General features: G+C 41.5%; 1 protein-coding gene across 4 annotated transcripts in view; it reads right to left on the minus strand.

Moving 5' to 3' along the window:
- Window positions 1–16,160, minus strand: part of LOC119008984 (myosin VIIA and Rab interacting protein) — a 128,815-nt gene that overhangs the window by 107,344 nt on the left and 5,311 nt on the right. For all 4 annotated transcript variants that reach the window (XM_037079797.1, XM_037079796.1, XM_037079795.1 and 1 more), the window contains exon 2: window positions 7,776–7,975. In XM_037079797.1, the coding sequence (XP_036935692.1) occupies window positions 7,776–7,975 (200 nt within the window). The remainder of the gene's footprint in view (window positions 1–7,775; window positions 7,976–16,160) is intronic.

The following is a 16,160-nucleotide window of genomic DNA, read 5'->3' on the forward strand; positions in this document are numbered from 1 at the left end:
ATGGATGAAAAAACAAAAGGTGAGCTTTAACCAAAAAAAAGCTGAAGCTCCAAAATGTTTAAGGCCGGCAAAAGAACTTCAAATCCAAAAAACTAGAGAGTAATAAGAAAGTGAATAGGTAAAAACATTTTTAAAAATTAAAAAACAGGGATAAAAAGGACAAAAGGAAGTGGAAAGTAAGACATGACACAAGGATACAATCTACAAAATAAAACAGGAAACGACTAAACCAGAAATGCAACCCATGACAGGTGAGGGGCAAACGGTTATATGGTTTGGCATGTTACCAGGTTGACATGTGTGATGCTACGTTGACTGTGTTCACTCCCATTCCTATGACAAATTTCTCTTAAGGGAGGCGATGTGTACGAAAAATATTAGTTTTTCCCCTTTTTATTTGAAGTAAGCCCAGAAAAACAAAACAAAACATTAAATGAAGCCAAGCAGATGCTAACAATTGAAGCCTGTCATTGTGAGCATATTGTATTAATCATAATGTTACCCTGGCACACCACAAAATATGATGTCTCACAAAATTAAACTGGTAACACACCTGCCACAGTGGCCTCGGGACAAAAAGGTCAGACAGATTTATCCCTCCTGTTCACTGTGCACAGACACACTCGCACATAGACACAGCGCTGATGAGATCTGTACGTACACACACACACAGCGCCTCCACATCAAAAACAATCCACATCAACATGACTCAGACAAATAACCCACACCAATAACGTAACACAGCTAATCCCCCAACCAAAAGGGGAACCGCAGCCAAGAGAACACAACTGCCACAACAACAGGCAGACTGAAATTAACTCTCTCCAGACCCACTCTTCTGGCTGCGACATAAAAATACATTCATGCTAAAGATGGAGGCAGGAGAGGCGATTAACCCACGTAAAGCTGTTTTATCTTTCGGAGCCTCCCGTGTGTATGTGTGTAACTACACATTATAGCCAGGCAGCTTTGGGCTTGTTTCGTGTGAAAGAATGTCACATGTTAACATAGGACCCAACACTGGATTATTACACAGAATAAACACCTTAGACAATCAGAGGAAAAGAATAATACGTCTGTGTCACACAATGGAGCTCATTCAACCACTAACAAAGCTACGCTGGACACGATTTCGGGATTTTCGCTTAACAGAGACTAGTTCAGGTCAGGAGTTCATGAGTCTGGGAAAACTTGCTGCCTTAAAGAAACAATCAGTCGAAGACAAGCTAATTTAGAGACCATTTAAAGGTGCATTATGTGTTGTTTTTTTTTCAGAATAGAACAATTTTCATGACAAATTTTTGTATGATCTAAAAACCCTCTTTATTTTCATGCCTGAATAAACTGGATAAAGACACTGACCTTCAAGGACAACACAGTTTCATACTGTTTTACTTTGTTTATATGTGGAGGACCCTGCCACCTCGCTAGCTTCAAACACTGTTCTGTGGGCCTTATTTTCCTCTGACAACAGCTTGTTTATTAATCTCTTTTCCTTAAAAACATATTATGATTGTGAATCAAAAACTTTAATATGGTTGTAAGGTCCAAAATGATTGTTTTGTTTATATGAGTAAAAGAATTCTGATTGTTTGTTCCAGCTTCTAACAAGCTTTGTCAGCCAATAGTATAACACCAATGGTTTCGTGTTGTATCTGCGTTTCATCAGTGATCACCAGTCTTGGTAGTTGCCAGTTCGTGGATAAAAACACTGCCCTAATGTTAGCTAGCTAGCATTACAACATTAATGTTAGCTAGCATTAGCAACATAACTGGTGCACAAACTGGCGACCTCTTGAGAGGGCATATGATTCGAACAACGGCGGTGTGACTTGACTGCAGTGGAAGGGGGAACGCCACATTAAAGGGCTGACAGTTATTATGAAGATAATGCAGTTAAGACTCAAACTTAAATGGTTTCAAACACATAATCCAAAATTCAAGCAACGTCAAAACCTTGAAAACACCATATTAAAATTCAAGCATTTTCAAGATTTTCCTGTCAATGGCACTTATATATCCCACAAATTGAAATCTGAGCTTTTGCTGAGGAGGATGTGACCTCAGGCATGAAAGTCGATGTCAGAAGGTTGATCTGTCCCCATTTAGCACTGCTTAAATAGAGGAGACAGCACTGCTCCGCAAAGGGACTGTCCTGCAACCAAGGGCAATATTGTCTGACTGCTCGTGCTCCGAAATCCAATTACACCAATTTATCGATCGCCATGAATACACAGCTCTTTGGGCCCAGCAGAATCTGACTGGCTTTAAAATCACACATCCTCTGATGTCAGCCTTTTTTCTATTCAGACAGCACAGTGTGTGTGTTTGTGTCATCTCTAGACAGAGAGCCAGGAGGATAAATACGGGAGGAAATGGAGGTCAGTCCCATCTCTGACCGAGTGACATCTCCTTTCAAAAACCTCCCAGTTTGAGTCCTTCTCCATGTACCTTCCTGTCTGTCGCTAAAATAAAACACCAGCCCACAAAAAGAAAAAAAGGGACTGAAAGAAGCGAAAGCCTTCGGATGCAGGGGGGCGAGACGGGTTCAGAATGAAACGAAAAGTGGAACATTTATAAGAAGTCTGTGGTCACTGCTCTGACTCACAGCCTCATTAGAAAAACAGTCACTATTTTACTGGCTAATTAAAAGCGCTGATGCACAATATCACCCTCTGATAAAGGGACTGCGTTCTTGAGCCGAGAATTACTCGGCGCAAAGGAAGAAAGGAAGATTGCGATGGAGAGAGGATGAGTGGAGTGTAGCGGTCCACAGCCTCAAAATTAATTGAGACTTCACCACGGCGCACTGTTCGGCTTCCAGTATCATTTCATAGTCAACACTCACAGAGAAAATAATGCGGATGCCTTCAGTGGGAAGGATAGACTCGTCACAGCTGCGACTGAAATGAGTTTTGAAGGAAGTATTCCAGGTACAGTAATTGGCCTATCCATATGAGGACTTGCCAGACGCATGTGTAAAGTGGATCCTTCCCAACAATGAGGGCAAATTACCCATAAGAGTCACAGATAGCTGGAGCTCCTGCCTTCTTCTCACCACTCACACAGACACAGTGGTGTGGACAGCTATTTCTATCTATAATCATTTCTGGTCCGACTCCCTCGGGAGTGCTTGCGCCGTTTGTTAAGTGAACCCACGTTCCGCGCGCTCCCCTGAGTTTCCCGCTGCTCCATAATGAGCCTCTCCAGCTGGATGGCCAGCCGAGACGGTGGAGGCCAGAGGTCGAGCCGCTCACCCTCTCTAATTGGCAGAATCGCGCTGTTGCTGTTAACAGCAGAGCGACCGGGGTGCAGGGCGGAAGTTACTGAATATTTATCTTCATAGCACTATCCACTCTAGAGGTAAAGCGGCGTCACGGTTAATGCCATTAGTAGAAAACGCCACGTAAAAAAAAAAGGGGTACAACAAAAGAGACAGAGAGAGAGAGAGAGAGAGAGAGAGAGAGAGAGACAAAGCTCCGGCTTGTAACAGCTAACGAACTACAGGTAAAAAAGTTGTTATTCAAGATACAGGTGGAAGGAAGGGGCAGGTACGGTCTTTGCCGCTTGGGACAGAAGAAATGAGACGCCTCATAGTGTGAATAAAATCAGAAATGCACTCGGGGGCTTTCACCATATCATTTGTCTGACAGATAATCACCATATTTTTCATCTTATTCTAAACCCCTCTGTCAGTTAAAGGCAGCCTGAGACATTTTGAAAAGTTATTTTATTCTAACCTCCACTGTTTCTCATCAACATGCATTGGGTGCACGTTTGAGGTCCAACCAGAATAAGAAATGTGTTTCCTTCCTCGTGAAATAAACAATATGGCTTTCAAACTGAATTTCAAACCAACAAATCTACATTGGTTACATATGTACATGTCTGCTTGTTAGCAGCCTGTTTCTTTCATTGTTACATTACAACCACCAAAATTCAATCATGTATCTTATCTCATATCTCTAAGAATGCACCCCATTGCAATATCAATGCTCCAATGTACTTTGAATGCCATTACTGTAGTGCCAATAATCAATATTCAAGATATATCAAAATAACTTACAGTCAATGTTATCGAGATATACTGAAATGTCAAATGAAGAGCCCCAGGAGTAGAATGTGTCATGGACAATGTTTTAGGAAGTTTATAAAAGGACACTCTCCATAGACAACAAAGAATCAGCCTACATTAGTTGCTGTTTATTGTATTTTTAAAATGTGACATGTGCAAAGTTTAAGTTTCTCCTCACACAGGCAGTAGACCAAGGAATGGCATTTAGAAAAAGAAAATAAGGAGTAGAATAACTCTTTAAGCACTACAGCACCGCAGCATTAGAAATCTCATCACTAACAGCCACTGATGATTTTCTGATACAGCTTGAAATCATAACAATATACAACATAGTTGTAATAAACAGTCCCTCACACCGTCCATAAAGCCATGAAAGTGTAGAGATATCATAAAGCAGCTGCAGTTTCCCACATTAAAACATGTAAAAAGAAAACCCTAACTAGTCTTATAGCTGCGTACACCATTTTATTTACACATTTATTACAGTTCAGTATTTATGGGACAGAAGGTAATATCACTTAAGTGTTTCAACATTTCTTATTATTCAGCATGGGGGGGAAATTAAAATGGTGCATTTAAAGTGCCAGGCGAGGCTTATAAACTATGCCATGAATCCTTCAACAGGATAATTTACAACTCTGCAGGGCTGACTTCACTCAAGGAAGAAAAACAAATGTCAGCCATGCATGGAAGAGAAAACCCCACTGGGGGAGCGCTATCCGCTGGAACACTCAACCACCATCTGCTGTAAGCAAGATTTCATATTCATCTACTGTAAACCATGAAACATTTTGCACTTCACATGAAAGGAAAGTGGGTTCTCTGTCTCACTCTGCATCCTAACCAGCTGAAGTGACACCGAGAGGCATTATGTGCTATTTTGATCTCATAGCCAGCTGTACTGTATGAAACAATACAACACACACTTCCTTTTCACAGCTAGGATCAAAATAAGTGATTGACAGAAAACACAACTGAATGTTCAAATGTTCACAACGCAGCGAAGTTAGATGAGGTTGTAATATCATGGATGGAACGAGTGCACACTGCTCTTAAACTTGAAAGGATTCATTTTTAAATATCAACCTGCTGACTGACAGTTGCTATGTAATTTCATGTTAATTGATTCAATGACTTGAACATGAACACTTGACATGTCTCATTTACCCAAGTACTAACTGAAGTGCACGTTTAAAATAAAATCAGTATTTCCATTCTCTACTTTTCCTGCCTTTGTTTGCTTTGTTGTTTGCCTGTGTTTTGTGTGTTATCCTGGTATTTTTTGGCTCTTGGATTCTTTCTTTTCGCTGCCTTTTGTTTGTTATTTGTAATTTCATCCTGCCTGCCTTGATGTCTTAGTTTGGGGTCCTTTTTGCCTAACAATAACAGTTTTGTACTTATTACTTCTCCCCTCCTGTGTTGTACATTTCATTTCACTTCACTTTCACAGCCTTGAGTGTGGCATTAGGACCTCCACCATCTTGTTATTTAGAGCCAGCAGTGAACATATTTGGAGGAGACCGCTGAGGAGAATGCACAACGCTACACCTCTATCCTGATTGGATCTGACTGAAAGCCAGAGGACATACAGTGGTAGTAACATGTCAGTCTCAAGGTTTTTTTATTGTCTGTTTTTCTCTAAATGAACAATAGTTTTATCAAATCAACACCTTGTTATATTGAAGAACACTTAAACTAGTGATTGAGACCATGGACTCATTAGGAAACAGTTTATTAAGATGGTACATCAAGGGAGAAGTAGGGTAATTTTCTCATAAGCTTATACACAAGCAGACCTGGTTGCCATGCTGGCCATTAAAAATAATACAGGTTTATGGCACATAAAAGAAGCTCCATCCACTATACTAAACCATTTATAAAACATATAGTAGGCTTATAAAACATGAAGCACTATATATATATTATACTAGACAGTTAAACACTGATCAACTACAAAATGTTGCTTAAGTGAATGTTTTCATAGTGCTTCTCTTCTTTTGCTTGGGAAGAACTTTTGTCTAGAGTGGATTATTTCCAAAGTCATTACACACTCTTGCTTCCTCAAAGGATCTTAGAAGAGGTTCTGAGTGATTTTTCATCACTGTGAGTGAGTTAGAAAATTAAAACAGAAAAGTGAGACAAATTTAGATGGTGAGGGATTCGAAACATCGACTGTGTTTTCAGGAGGCAACAGTTAATCTGGATGGCAGATGTGTTAACAGAGCAGCTTTAGTTGCAAAAGCTCATTTGAGTCTGTTTGCATCTAATGTCTGCTTCGGTGACTTTGCTTTTAAAACATCTAACAAGTCAATATAAACCAATAACAGCACAAGCGCAAAGCCTGATTGCTTTTATGAACAAGTGTTGCCTACTAAATATCTGCCTGCTCCTACAACAACATTAATCTGCTTATCTTTGTGCAGTAAACAGCAGTAATAAACAGCCCAAGAGGCATAAATTCTTTTTGATCATTCATGACAGCGTGATGGGAGAACATTTTACAGCCCAGTAATTTGGGGATACATCCTCGCTTTGAAACCGGGAAAATTAAACGAGTTTCAAGCAGGGAAGACCAACGCCTGCTTTCTGGTTTCGTGAAGAAACTTTGCTATGCTCATCAGAGAACGGCTAAGATGTTTAGTGCAGGGAGTAAAGCAGCCCTAATCACTTATGGCATCCACTCAGGAACACAAAACCGCAGGGAACACCATTACAAATCTGAAGAAAGACATCAAATCTCCACAACAGAATGGCCAGTAGACGTCGGGGGCTGGTAGGTAGTCAAGGAGGCATATTTGTGTTTACCAAAATTACAGGGTACAACCACACTTCAAACATATTTTGGATTTTGCTGCGACATGAGATACAGTGGAGCTTTAAGACTCGCCCCCCCCCCCGTAGTCCTGCTGCAACAACACAAAGCAGATACGCTGATTTGACGGCCAAACCCCCATGGAGGCCTGTCACAACCCAACAGAATCCCCTCCTGACTATGGGCTGTCACAGGGAGGTGAGGGAGGAAGTGAAGGACAGGAGGTGAGGAGGAGGAACGGGCCAGCACTTGTCACAAGTTAAGTAAGAGGCTGTGACAACGGAGCAGAGCCTGGAGGCCCAGACCGACTGACCCCCACAGACCTGCCAGCCCGCCAGCAGAAAACACAAGACAAGCATCCTCCTCCTCACAGCCCCCGACCGTGCTGCGATAAACCAAACTGAAGTAAATCCTACAAAAAGAGAACTACAGCCAAAAACAGAGCATTGCTTTTATGTTTCAAGAACAATCTGTGATAAATAAAAAAAGTGGATTATAAATGGAAGCCAAATCCTATACTATAAATAAAAACTTTACAGACAAATGTACGTAGGATTTTTTGGCGTTTCTTAAAATGAACAGCTAGTATGATGAACATCATCTTGAGGTTTGTTTGTTGGCCTATAACCAATGTAATGAAACCAATCCAGAACAATATCTGATTGGTTACATATAAAATGTAGTAGCCTATCAAAACTGAAAAAACTGCAAAAATATCTAGTTTCTAAAGTTATCGAATAAACTTAGAGACGTGGAAGTAGCAGAAAATTGAAGCACCTCAAGTGCAAGTGTCGTCTCTCCTGATCAGCTTCTCTCCAATCAGCTAATGTATCACCTCAAATGTGTAAAACTAGTACAAAAAGGGTTGGCAGGGGAACCGCATCTCACCTCAACCTCTCCTCCTCTTTCTTTCGCAGCTTCATGTCCCGCTGGACCACCTTCAGGACGTGCTCTGCCTCATCGTCCGTCAGGCCCGACAGGTCCAGCTTTCGGCCCATCGTTCCCGGTCTCACCACGCAACGCGGCTGGTCCGAGATGGGAAGACAAGGAGAGGCACTGCTGCTCTGGAGGCCGAGGCTGGGACAACCCTGCGGGAAGACAGAGAGGTGGAGATGTAGCTGAACATTAATATGTCTGAAAGAACTCTGGTGCACATTAGTAATGTATGGCTTTCATTAACCTGTATTAGTTTAGGAATTACAGCATCAATAGGTCTCTGGCACAGTTTATGAGGCAATCAACAGAAAAATAGAAGACACATTCTCACAATGGCAAGATCCACTGAAGAGCCACAATCTCCCCATGCAAATTGCACTGCAGTGTTTGCTTTTTATGACTTGCAAGCAAAATATATTGTGGCGCCAGTCGCCTGCCTGCAGCTTGGACTCTGATCTCTAAGCAGCTGAAAATTGGATAAGGGTTTGTTTTGAGCGTAGTGGCTGGAAAACATTTTTCTTTTTACTGTTTCAGGTCATCACTAATTTAATACTTAACTCGTCCCTGGAGGAAGATATGAAACATTTAATGTAAAAAAAAAAAATCCAGGAAATACTGGAATAATATTTTGCCATTTCTATGCTTTTAAACAATAACCATCATCTTTAAGACATGATCTGGGACATGTTAATAGAGGACAACTTTGTATTCCGAGGTCAATATTTGTGAATGTTTGGGAAGCAAAAAAATTCTGCCCCTGCTCAGGAGATGTAGACACAGCGCAGGTTGGATCTGACTGTGTGTGACTAATGCCTGACTATTAAAAACAATAGTTAAAGGTGAACTTTGCAGTTTTGGGGAAGAAATTTTAATCAAAAGAGAAAGCTCTTCATTGACTGATTCTTTTTAACAAACAATCTCTGTTTTCATATTGTTTTACTTTGTTTATATGTGGCGGACCCTGCCGCCTTGCTAGCTTCAAACAGTCTTCTGGGGACCTTATTTTGACTTAAAACTGCTTGTTTATTCAATTATGAAAAAGGTAAATATCTCTGGCTTCATATTTTCACTTCATTTATTTCTTAAATATGAAAAATTTGAGTTTTGATTTCTTCCCCAAAGCTACATAGAGGAACAGATGTATGTATGTAAGTAATTTTGTTGAAAGCCCACCCGAGTCCAAAGCACCTGTGCTAGGTGTGTAAACAACACCAACATTGCCCCAGTGCACTGAACTCACAGTTAACAGCGGTTTATTTGTTTTGAGTATTAATTCAACAGGTAGCCAGTTCTTACACACTGCATCTTTAAGCATTCATGCTTTCATTAATCGAAACAGAGCAGTTCCAATGAACAAAATCACTACAGACTGAGTGGATGGCAGCTTTACTCCAGATCACATTCAAGATATTTTTTTATTCTTTGCATTTAACATCCAACACCATTCAGGTGGCTGTGAAGAGTAGAAAAGTCTACTCTCAACAAACACCTACGGGATAGTAACAGTCATGAGCCTGTGTAGAAAGATGTTGTGTTTTGCTTGTCTGGTATGGGCCAGTGTCTGTGTCACTGTACACATACTTCACTTGGCTGCAATGCATTAAGGATCCATATAAGTTATTCATCGAGCTGGATAGTTGACCTTTGGGCTGCACTGTAAATTACCTCTAATCCGTTTTACAGTGAATGGGTTCATATTTTAAGGTTAAAGAGCTGACTGCGTTTGTGATTGAACTCATTTAAAAACAAGTCTGACATCTGTTATTTTAGGGTTGCGATGGCCATAAGCAGGGAAGGGAAGGGAGGATGATGGAGAGGCAAGATCCAGGGCATGCTCATAAAAATAAAAACAGAGTGATGACAGGAGAGAGAGAGAGAGAGAGAGAGAGAGAGAGAGAGAGATGAAGAGATGGATGGGAAGATGGACAGAAGGAGAAGGTCCATTGACTGACGTGTCTAAACAAGATGGGAGAGAGCACCACCGGTGGAAAGAGCAATGATGACTCAGAAGGCGAGACAATTATGTCCGTTCTATTATTGGGCCAACAGCTTCATCGACAGAGCGTCGCTCCTCTCACTCAGCATATTGCTCATTCCTCCAGTCCCAAGACAGCATGAGGTTGAACTTTTCAAAACAGAAAAACAAAAGTGAGGTAGTGATCTTTCATATTCTACCCTGCTCTCTGGGTAAATAAATTATTAAACTCCACCAGCTCTGACTCTGGAGGTCCAATCCCTTGTTTTCCTGTAACCCTGCATGCACAAGTGTTACTGTGATCCAGCTCATGCACACTGTACAATGTACAATGTACAAGTCATGTTTTATCTTTTAAAATTCATGTAGCAGTGTTGCACACTATATTTGTTACTGTAGAATTCTGCTCCATTTCTTCCAAACATACATTTTAATATTATCAAATTACTGCTGGTTGTCCCGGAGCGTCTAAGCAATAAAGCAACAACTTCAGTTCATTTGTCTGAAATTGAAGAGTGGTTGTTCTGATGAAAAGCTTCGGGGATAGAGGAGGAATATTGTCTCTCATGTTATCATTTTATTTCAACCTTACAGATATCTCCATCAAATGCTTTTATGAGTCATTTGTATAAGTAGGAACATAAATCCACAAGGACAAATGCAAGCACACATGCACAATCACACACACGCACACACATGAGTGTGAAAAAAGAGCTTTTGTCACATTCTCAGCAACTGTGGAAAAAAAGCTGAAAACCTCTCAGTCTCAGACATCTGTTATCACGCAGTGTAAACACAGACGGTCACAATGCCATTCACAAACACTCCTCTTTCAGAAGCTGCGATGCGAGACCTTGCACTCCGCTGCAAAGGCTATTCGTTTTCACAGAATCACATTTTAGTGACAAAATGTTAGAATACGCGATCAGCCACATGTGGATGTACATGTGCCTGATCCCAAATGTCACGGGCAATAAACTACAATACCAAACCCCATGTTGATTCACCCCTAGAGCTCAACGGACAATTTATTTTACAGTAAGATGTGCCCTGCGCCATAAAGCCTTCTTGCGTCTCCATTCTAACGTTGCATGTGAAATAGTTTGAAGGTTTTTGGCAGTAAAAAAAATATCAATGCACCTTTAAAAATGTCCGGTGTGAAGGATTTAGTGGCATTTAGAGGTGAGGTGGCAGATCGCAACCAACTGAACACTCCTCATTTACCAAATTCTATCTAGACCCATTAAAACAATTGAAGGCACCTTGTCCAAGCCGATGACTGATGAGGACAATAATAACACACTTACTACCTCAATTTCTTGAACGAAAACCTAAATAACCTAATCTTTATACTGTACAATGTCCAACACAATTTGGGTTGTATACCATTACTGTTGACATTTAAGGGGGCAATGACGGCATGTCTGAGACTCTATGCAAAAATCCAGAGAAACTATGAGTGCGCTGCACTGTAGACCTTCATGTCTTGACAGAAACACACATTCACAACTTCTCAGTCCTGTGTACATCCAAAATTAGCAGCTTGAAGAACAACCTAGCAGTGTAACATATTACAACACCAACTGCAGCTGGCTGCTCCTGCGTTTGTCTTCACTCCCTGTTAGTCTCCTAATGTATAGAGGAGATTAATGCACCATTACTGTGTGGCCATTATTGTATAGCCACGAGGGAAGGCAATTATTCAGGCCTTCTTTTTATAGTGAGTGGTGTCAAGGACGGCGATGGAGCATCATTTATGTCTGTAAGAGTGTCTACCTCTGAAGCTTTGGTGACGCACATACTTGAGGGCAGCAACATGTACACACACACACACACAGCCAATCCATTTTAGCTTGTGACAGTTTCACATGATGCCTTTTTTGTGGACCAGTTTCACCACCCTGCAGCAACACTAACACACCCTGAAGTATAGCACAGATGAGCTATCAGTCAGTACATGGTGAAAAAGGAACGTGGGCTGCTCCAAAAGAGAAACACTCCCTCAGTGACACTGATTGGAGACTGTCTCCACGGTTCGATGCTTCACCAATTTTGTTCAGTCATCTCGGTGAAGACAGGTTGCCAGCTAAACTAAACACCATCTTGGTAAGCTGATGTAAAAGCGTGCCGTAGACCTTTCAGGCTGTGTGTCTTACCAGCAGCAATTAGATTGCAGGGAGCATGATGTCCAAATAGCCCCGACCTCAGTCACAGGACCTGCACTCTCGTGTTTGAGAAAACAAACCAGACTGTTGTTAGAATTCAATCTGTGATCGGATCAGTTCACCCGTACGTCTGTATGTCTCAACACATACAGTTTAACCAACCCTATCACCGGATACAAATGTCAATAATCTCAACTCAAGCATAAACCAACTGTGACATCACCCATTGGTTGTTGGACTACTGTTTTGAAGCCGCAAGCTCTTCATTGTGACTGTCGCCATCTTGGTTTTTGGGGGATAGGGATAGATGGGATAGATGGAGATAGGGACAACACTGATTGGATCTGACTGAGAACCTGAGGGCACACCACTGTAGAGACTTGTCAATCATGAGGTAGACACAACATAAAGCATACCCTGCTTTATCGTCCATCTTGCTGTAAATAGGATCATCATTTACACAAGGAACATCATGCCGAATTGAAGAAAAAGTCAGTCTAGCCATTGAGACCATAAACTCATTAGGAAACTTTTTATCGAGGTGATCAATGAAGTGAGAAGTGAGCATTTTCTCACAAGCTTCCACAAATGGGAATTTCGTCAAAACCAGTGGCGTTGCCCGCCAATAAAATGGATGCAGACTCAGCGATCACTTAATTTGTTGTAGTAAATATCAGGCAACAAAAACACTTGGTTAAGGTTCGGAGGAGATCAAGATTATAATACTGGAACACAAACTAAGGAAGTCTGTGACTGAAGGTAAACTCCAATCAAATCCATTCATCTACTATGGGACAAGTTCCAGATCTGAAGTCACCTGTTTCACTGCTTTGATTGGCTGCAGGTATATCCAACAACCTCCAGGCAAGTCCATACCAGGCTTTACGAAACTCAAATCAAGCTTGCATGTATCATTTTCTAACCTGTGGCACTACAAATCAGTACAGGCATTCGGATCTGCCAAGAGTTGAAAAGTCCTGTCAAGAATATGTAACCACATTCAAAACAGTCTGTGTTATATTTTCACTTTTACTCCATGCAGACTTGCTGTAATTACAGCAGCAGCCACTGATTTTCCCCACGAGGATCTAGTGTGTCTCAGATCATCTTACTTTCTGAGCTGCGTCTGGGGAATTCTGGGGATTTAAATGATTTTGATTTTCTGTGTAAACCTACATGCAGCTGCTGTAGGTACCAGCGAGATAACTGGAAGTGAAATGCTGTCTCGCAGCTCATTATTACATCAGTGGTGACCTTTGAAGAATCGGTATGTGAATCAGTCCTGTGTGTTGAAACACACCCGCACAACTGGTCCATAATATGAAAACATAACTTTAACCACTGCTGTCACATTTTGACTGGCACCACAATGAGGTTCAACAGTGTAAAACAGTCAGCCGACAAGAGCAACACGTTCGCGCCGGCACTCTCAGAGCTCAGAGAGGGAGAATGGCTTCAGAGGGAAAATAGGTCACATCGATGCATCTCTCAGGTGGATGAACAGGAACCTGTCTTTTCCCCTATGTGCATCAATCAACCATATCTTCAATGACAACATGTGCACACTGATACTAAATCGTCCCAAATACATCAAATACAATCCCCACATCCCACACGGTGCCGCAGAGCTCTCGGCTCTGCTCTGCTGGTGTCTGTCACCTCGGAGAGTCGGCAGAGAGAGGACAGGCGAGCTGAGGACAGGGCCCTGCTGGAGCGCTAAAAGGGCAGGTGCAGCCAAGCGCTAAATGAACTGCTTGTTTTAGACACTCTCCATTGGCTCAGCGTTTTGTCACAGCCAGAGGGAAGGAGATTGAGAACGATTTCCCTGAAATTACTATTTGGACTGTGGGTGAGTACGGTGGAACCGACTTTGCAGATCGTCCCACATTGTGCTTGAAAATACTGGGAAATATCTCACTTCAAACTTGTTTAAAACCCAAGCTCTGTTCCTGTGTGACGAGGCCTTTCTCTGTCCTCCTGGTCATTTGTCTTCCTGTGTACACTTGACAGCAGAAAAGCAGAAGATCAAGGTGTTTTTGCAACCCTGGCTAGGACCAATATTTGTCAAAGTCACACTGAGAGGGGAGAACAGAGTGGCAACATGAATACTTATAGACTTCAGGACTGAAATTGGGCACATGCTGCATGTCAGCTTAAAATGTTCTATTCCTCCAGCTGCCCCACCATCTGACTAGCTGTAAAGTAAGAAGCACAACGTGTGAACAGGCCTGTCAGCAGTCCTGAATTTATGAGAACACCCATCAGCCGAGGATTCATTCATACTTAACATCCTTAAGGGGGAACGGTGTAAGTGGTTACAAACGCCAGGAGCATGTGCAGATGAGTTCAGGCTGTTAATGAATGTGCTGCAGATGATCTGCATAATATGCAGAATGTTGGCCGATAACAGCGTTAAATACATAATATGCCCTGACGTGTCTTTTTATGAGGAAAAAACGCTCTTCAGCACCACTGAAGCAAGTGGTTACTGTGGATAGGAAGAAAACTACAGACAAAAACTGATGTAATGTCTTGAAAAAGACAATGCATTTGACATACTGTGGATGCTGAAATGTGACCAGAACTTTACCTGGGATTATCTCATTGAGTAGTGGTTAAAATTTAACAACAGAATGTGACATAACTGACTCAAAATGGTTACTACAGATCCACGTTTCGGCCAAAGCTTCCCTCTGTGAACGCACAATGTAGACGTTAAATGTTGCATAAATACCCTAATATCATTTCTACTGCTGACATTTGAGTGATTTCTAACATGAGACACTTTAACGGAACAGATTGTTAATGATTTAGCTCAGGAACATGTCTATCATATTGCTATTTTTCTGATGTCTTAATGATGTCGCAGAATTCGTGGGGTTGAACCAAACCCTAGTCCTTTTAGGCAAGTCTTGCCACTCGGCAGCCATCTTGGCAACTCCCCCAGGCAGTTATTACAGGCTAACAAGACCGGTCACTTATCTATATGAATGAGGAGAGAGCCAGAACTTCCCTTTCAATGGTCACCAGGACATAAAAACTAAATGTAGGATTTCGAATCACCCATCAAATATGATTTTTAAAAAATGCCTAAAATGTTTGGTGGTGAAAATATATTTCCCCACAAATTGTACTTCTGAAATGACTGAATTTTTCTTTTTGGGTTACATAACATAAATTACTGTGTTTTAAATGGTTTGTCTCCTCTCTTACTCCTCAGAGCTGGACAGAGTATCAGTGAGCACACAAGTCCATGCAATGACCTGATACCGCATCCTTTATTAGCTGACTGTCTATCAAGCTGAATCATAAACATTCCCTCTCTGAATGTTCATAATTTACAACCTGAGCTAGACCATACAGCAACAATTGTCTAAATAGTTGCTGACATCTGATAACATATAATAATGTACTGCAATAATATGCTGCATGTATGATTTCAAGTACACTGGTATCAGATCGGTGCTCAGTTTTGGCCGGTATGCAAGTTCAGCTATCAAAATCAGTATCAGGAAGGAAGAAACTTGCATTGGAAACTAAAAATGTTTGTTTCCTGAAAAAGACACAAAATCTGCACGTCTTCCACGGTTAACACATCAGCCAATATGGTTCGAAGTGAATGGCGCCAAACACTTCATCCAACCACTTCTTTGCACTTTTTTCCAAGCCAACACTGTGGATAAGAATATTGCCACCTTAAATAAACCTTACATTACAGACAAAAGCAATTACAGACGAAGACACACCAAATAAAGAAGTCTCACTTCCTGTATTGTACCCACATGTCTGACAAGCCCTTGATCATTTGTCCCTGTTTGACACCCGCCTGCTGTGCCACATCCATCACCACACCTGCCCAATTACTGCCAGCAAGGTGAGAAGAATGCTGTGAACGCAAAAAAACACACGCACACTCCACAGACATGCGAACACACTCCTGACCTGAGAGTGTGAGAATCCAAAAGGCATGCTAATTGAATCTGCCCCTACGTCACTGTGCATGTGACAAAGTGTGTGTGTGGGGGGGGGGATGCAGCGCAAACTCCTGAGGAACCTGAGAATGGGTTGTATTTCTGCTTGAGTGATCTCCATTTTTTCCTTGAATGAAATGCTCAGAATAGCAGCCTGATTCATGCCCCATGTGGGTGAATGTATTCCTGGTGTCTCCCTAAAAATACTTCAAAAAAAAAAAAAAAT

Source organism: Acanthopagrus latus, chromosome 19, assembly GCF_904848185.1.
Source record: "Acanthopagrus latus isolate v.2019 chromosome 19, fAcaLat1.1, whole genome shotgun sequence".
NCBI lineage: Eukaryota > Metazoa > Chordata > Actinopteri > Spariformes > Sparidae > Acanthopagrus > Acanthopagrus latus.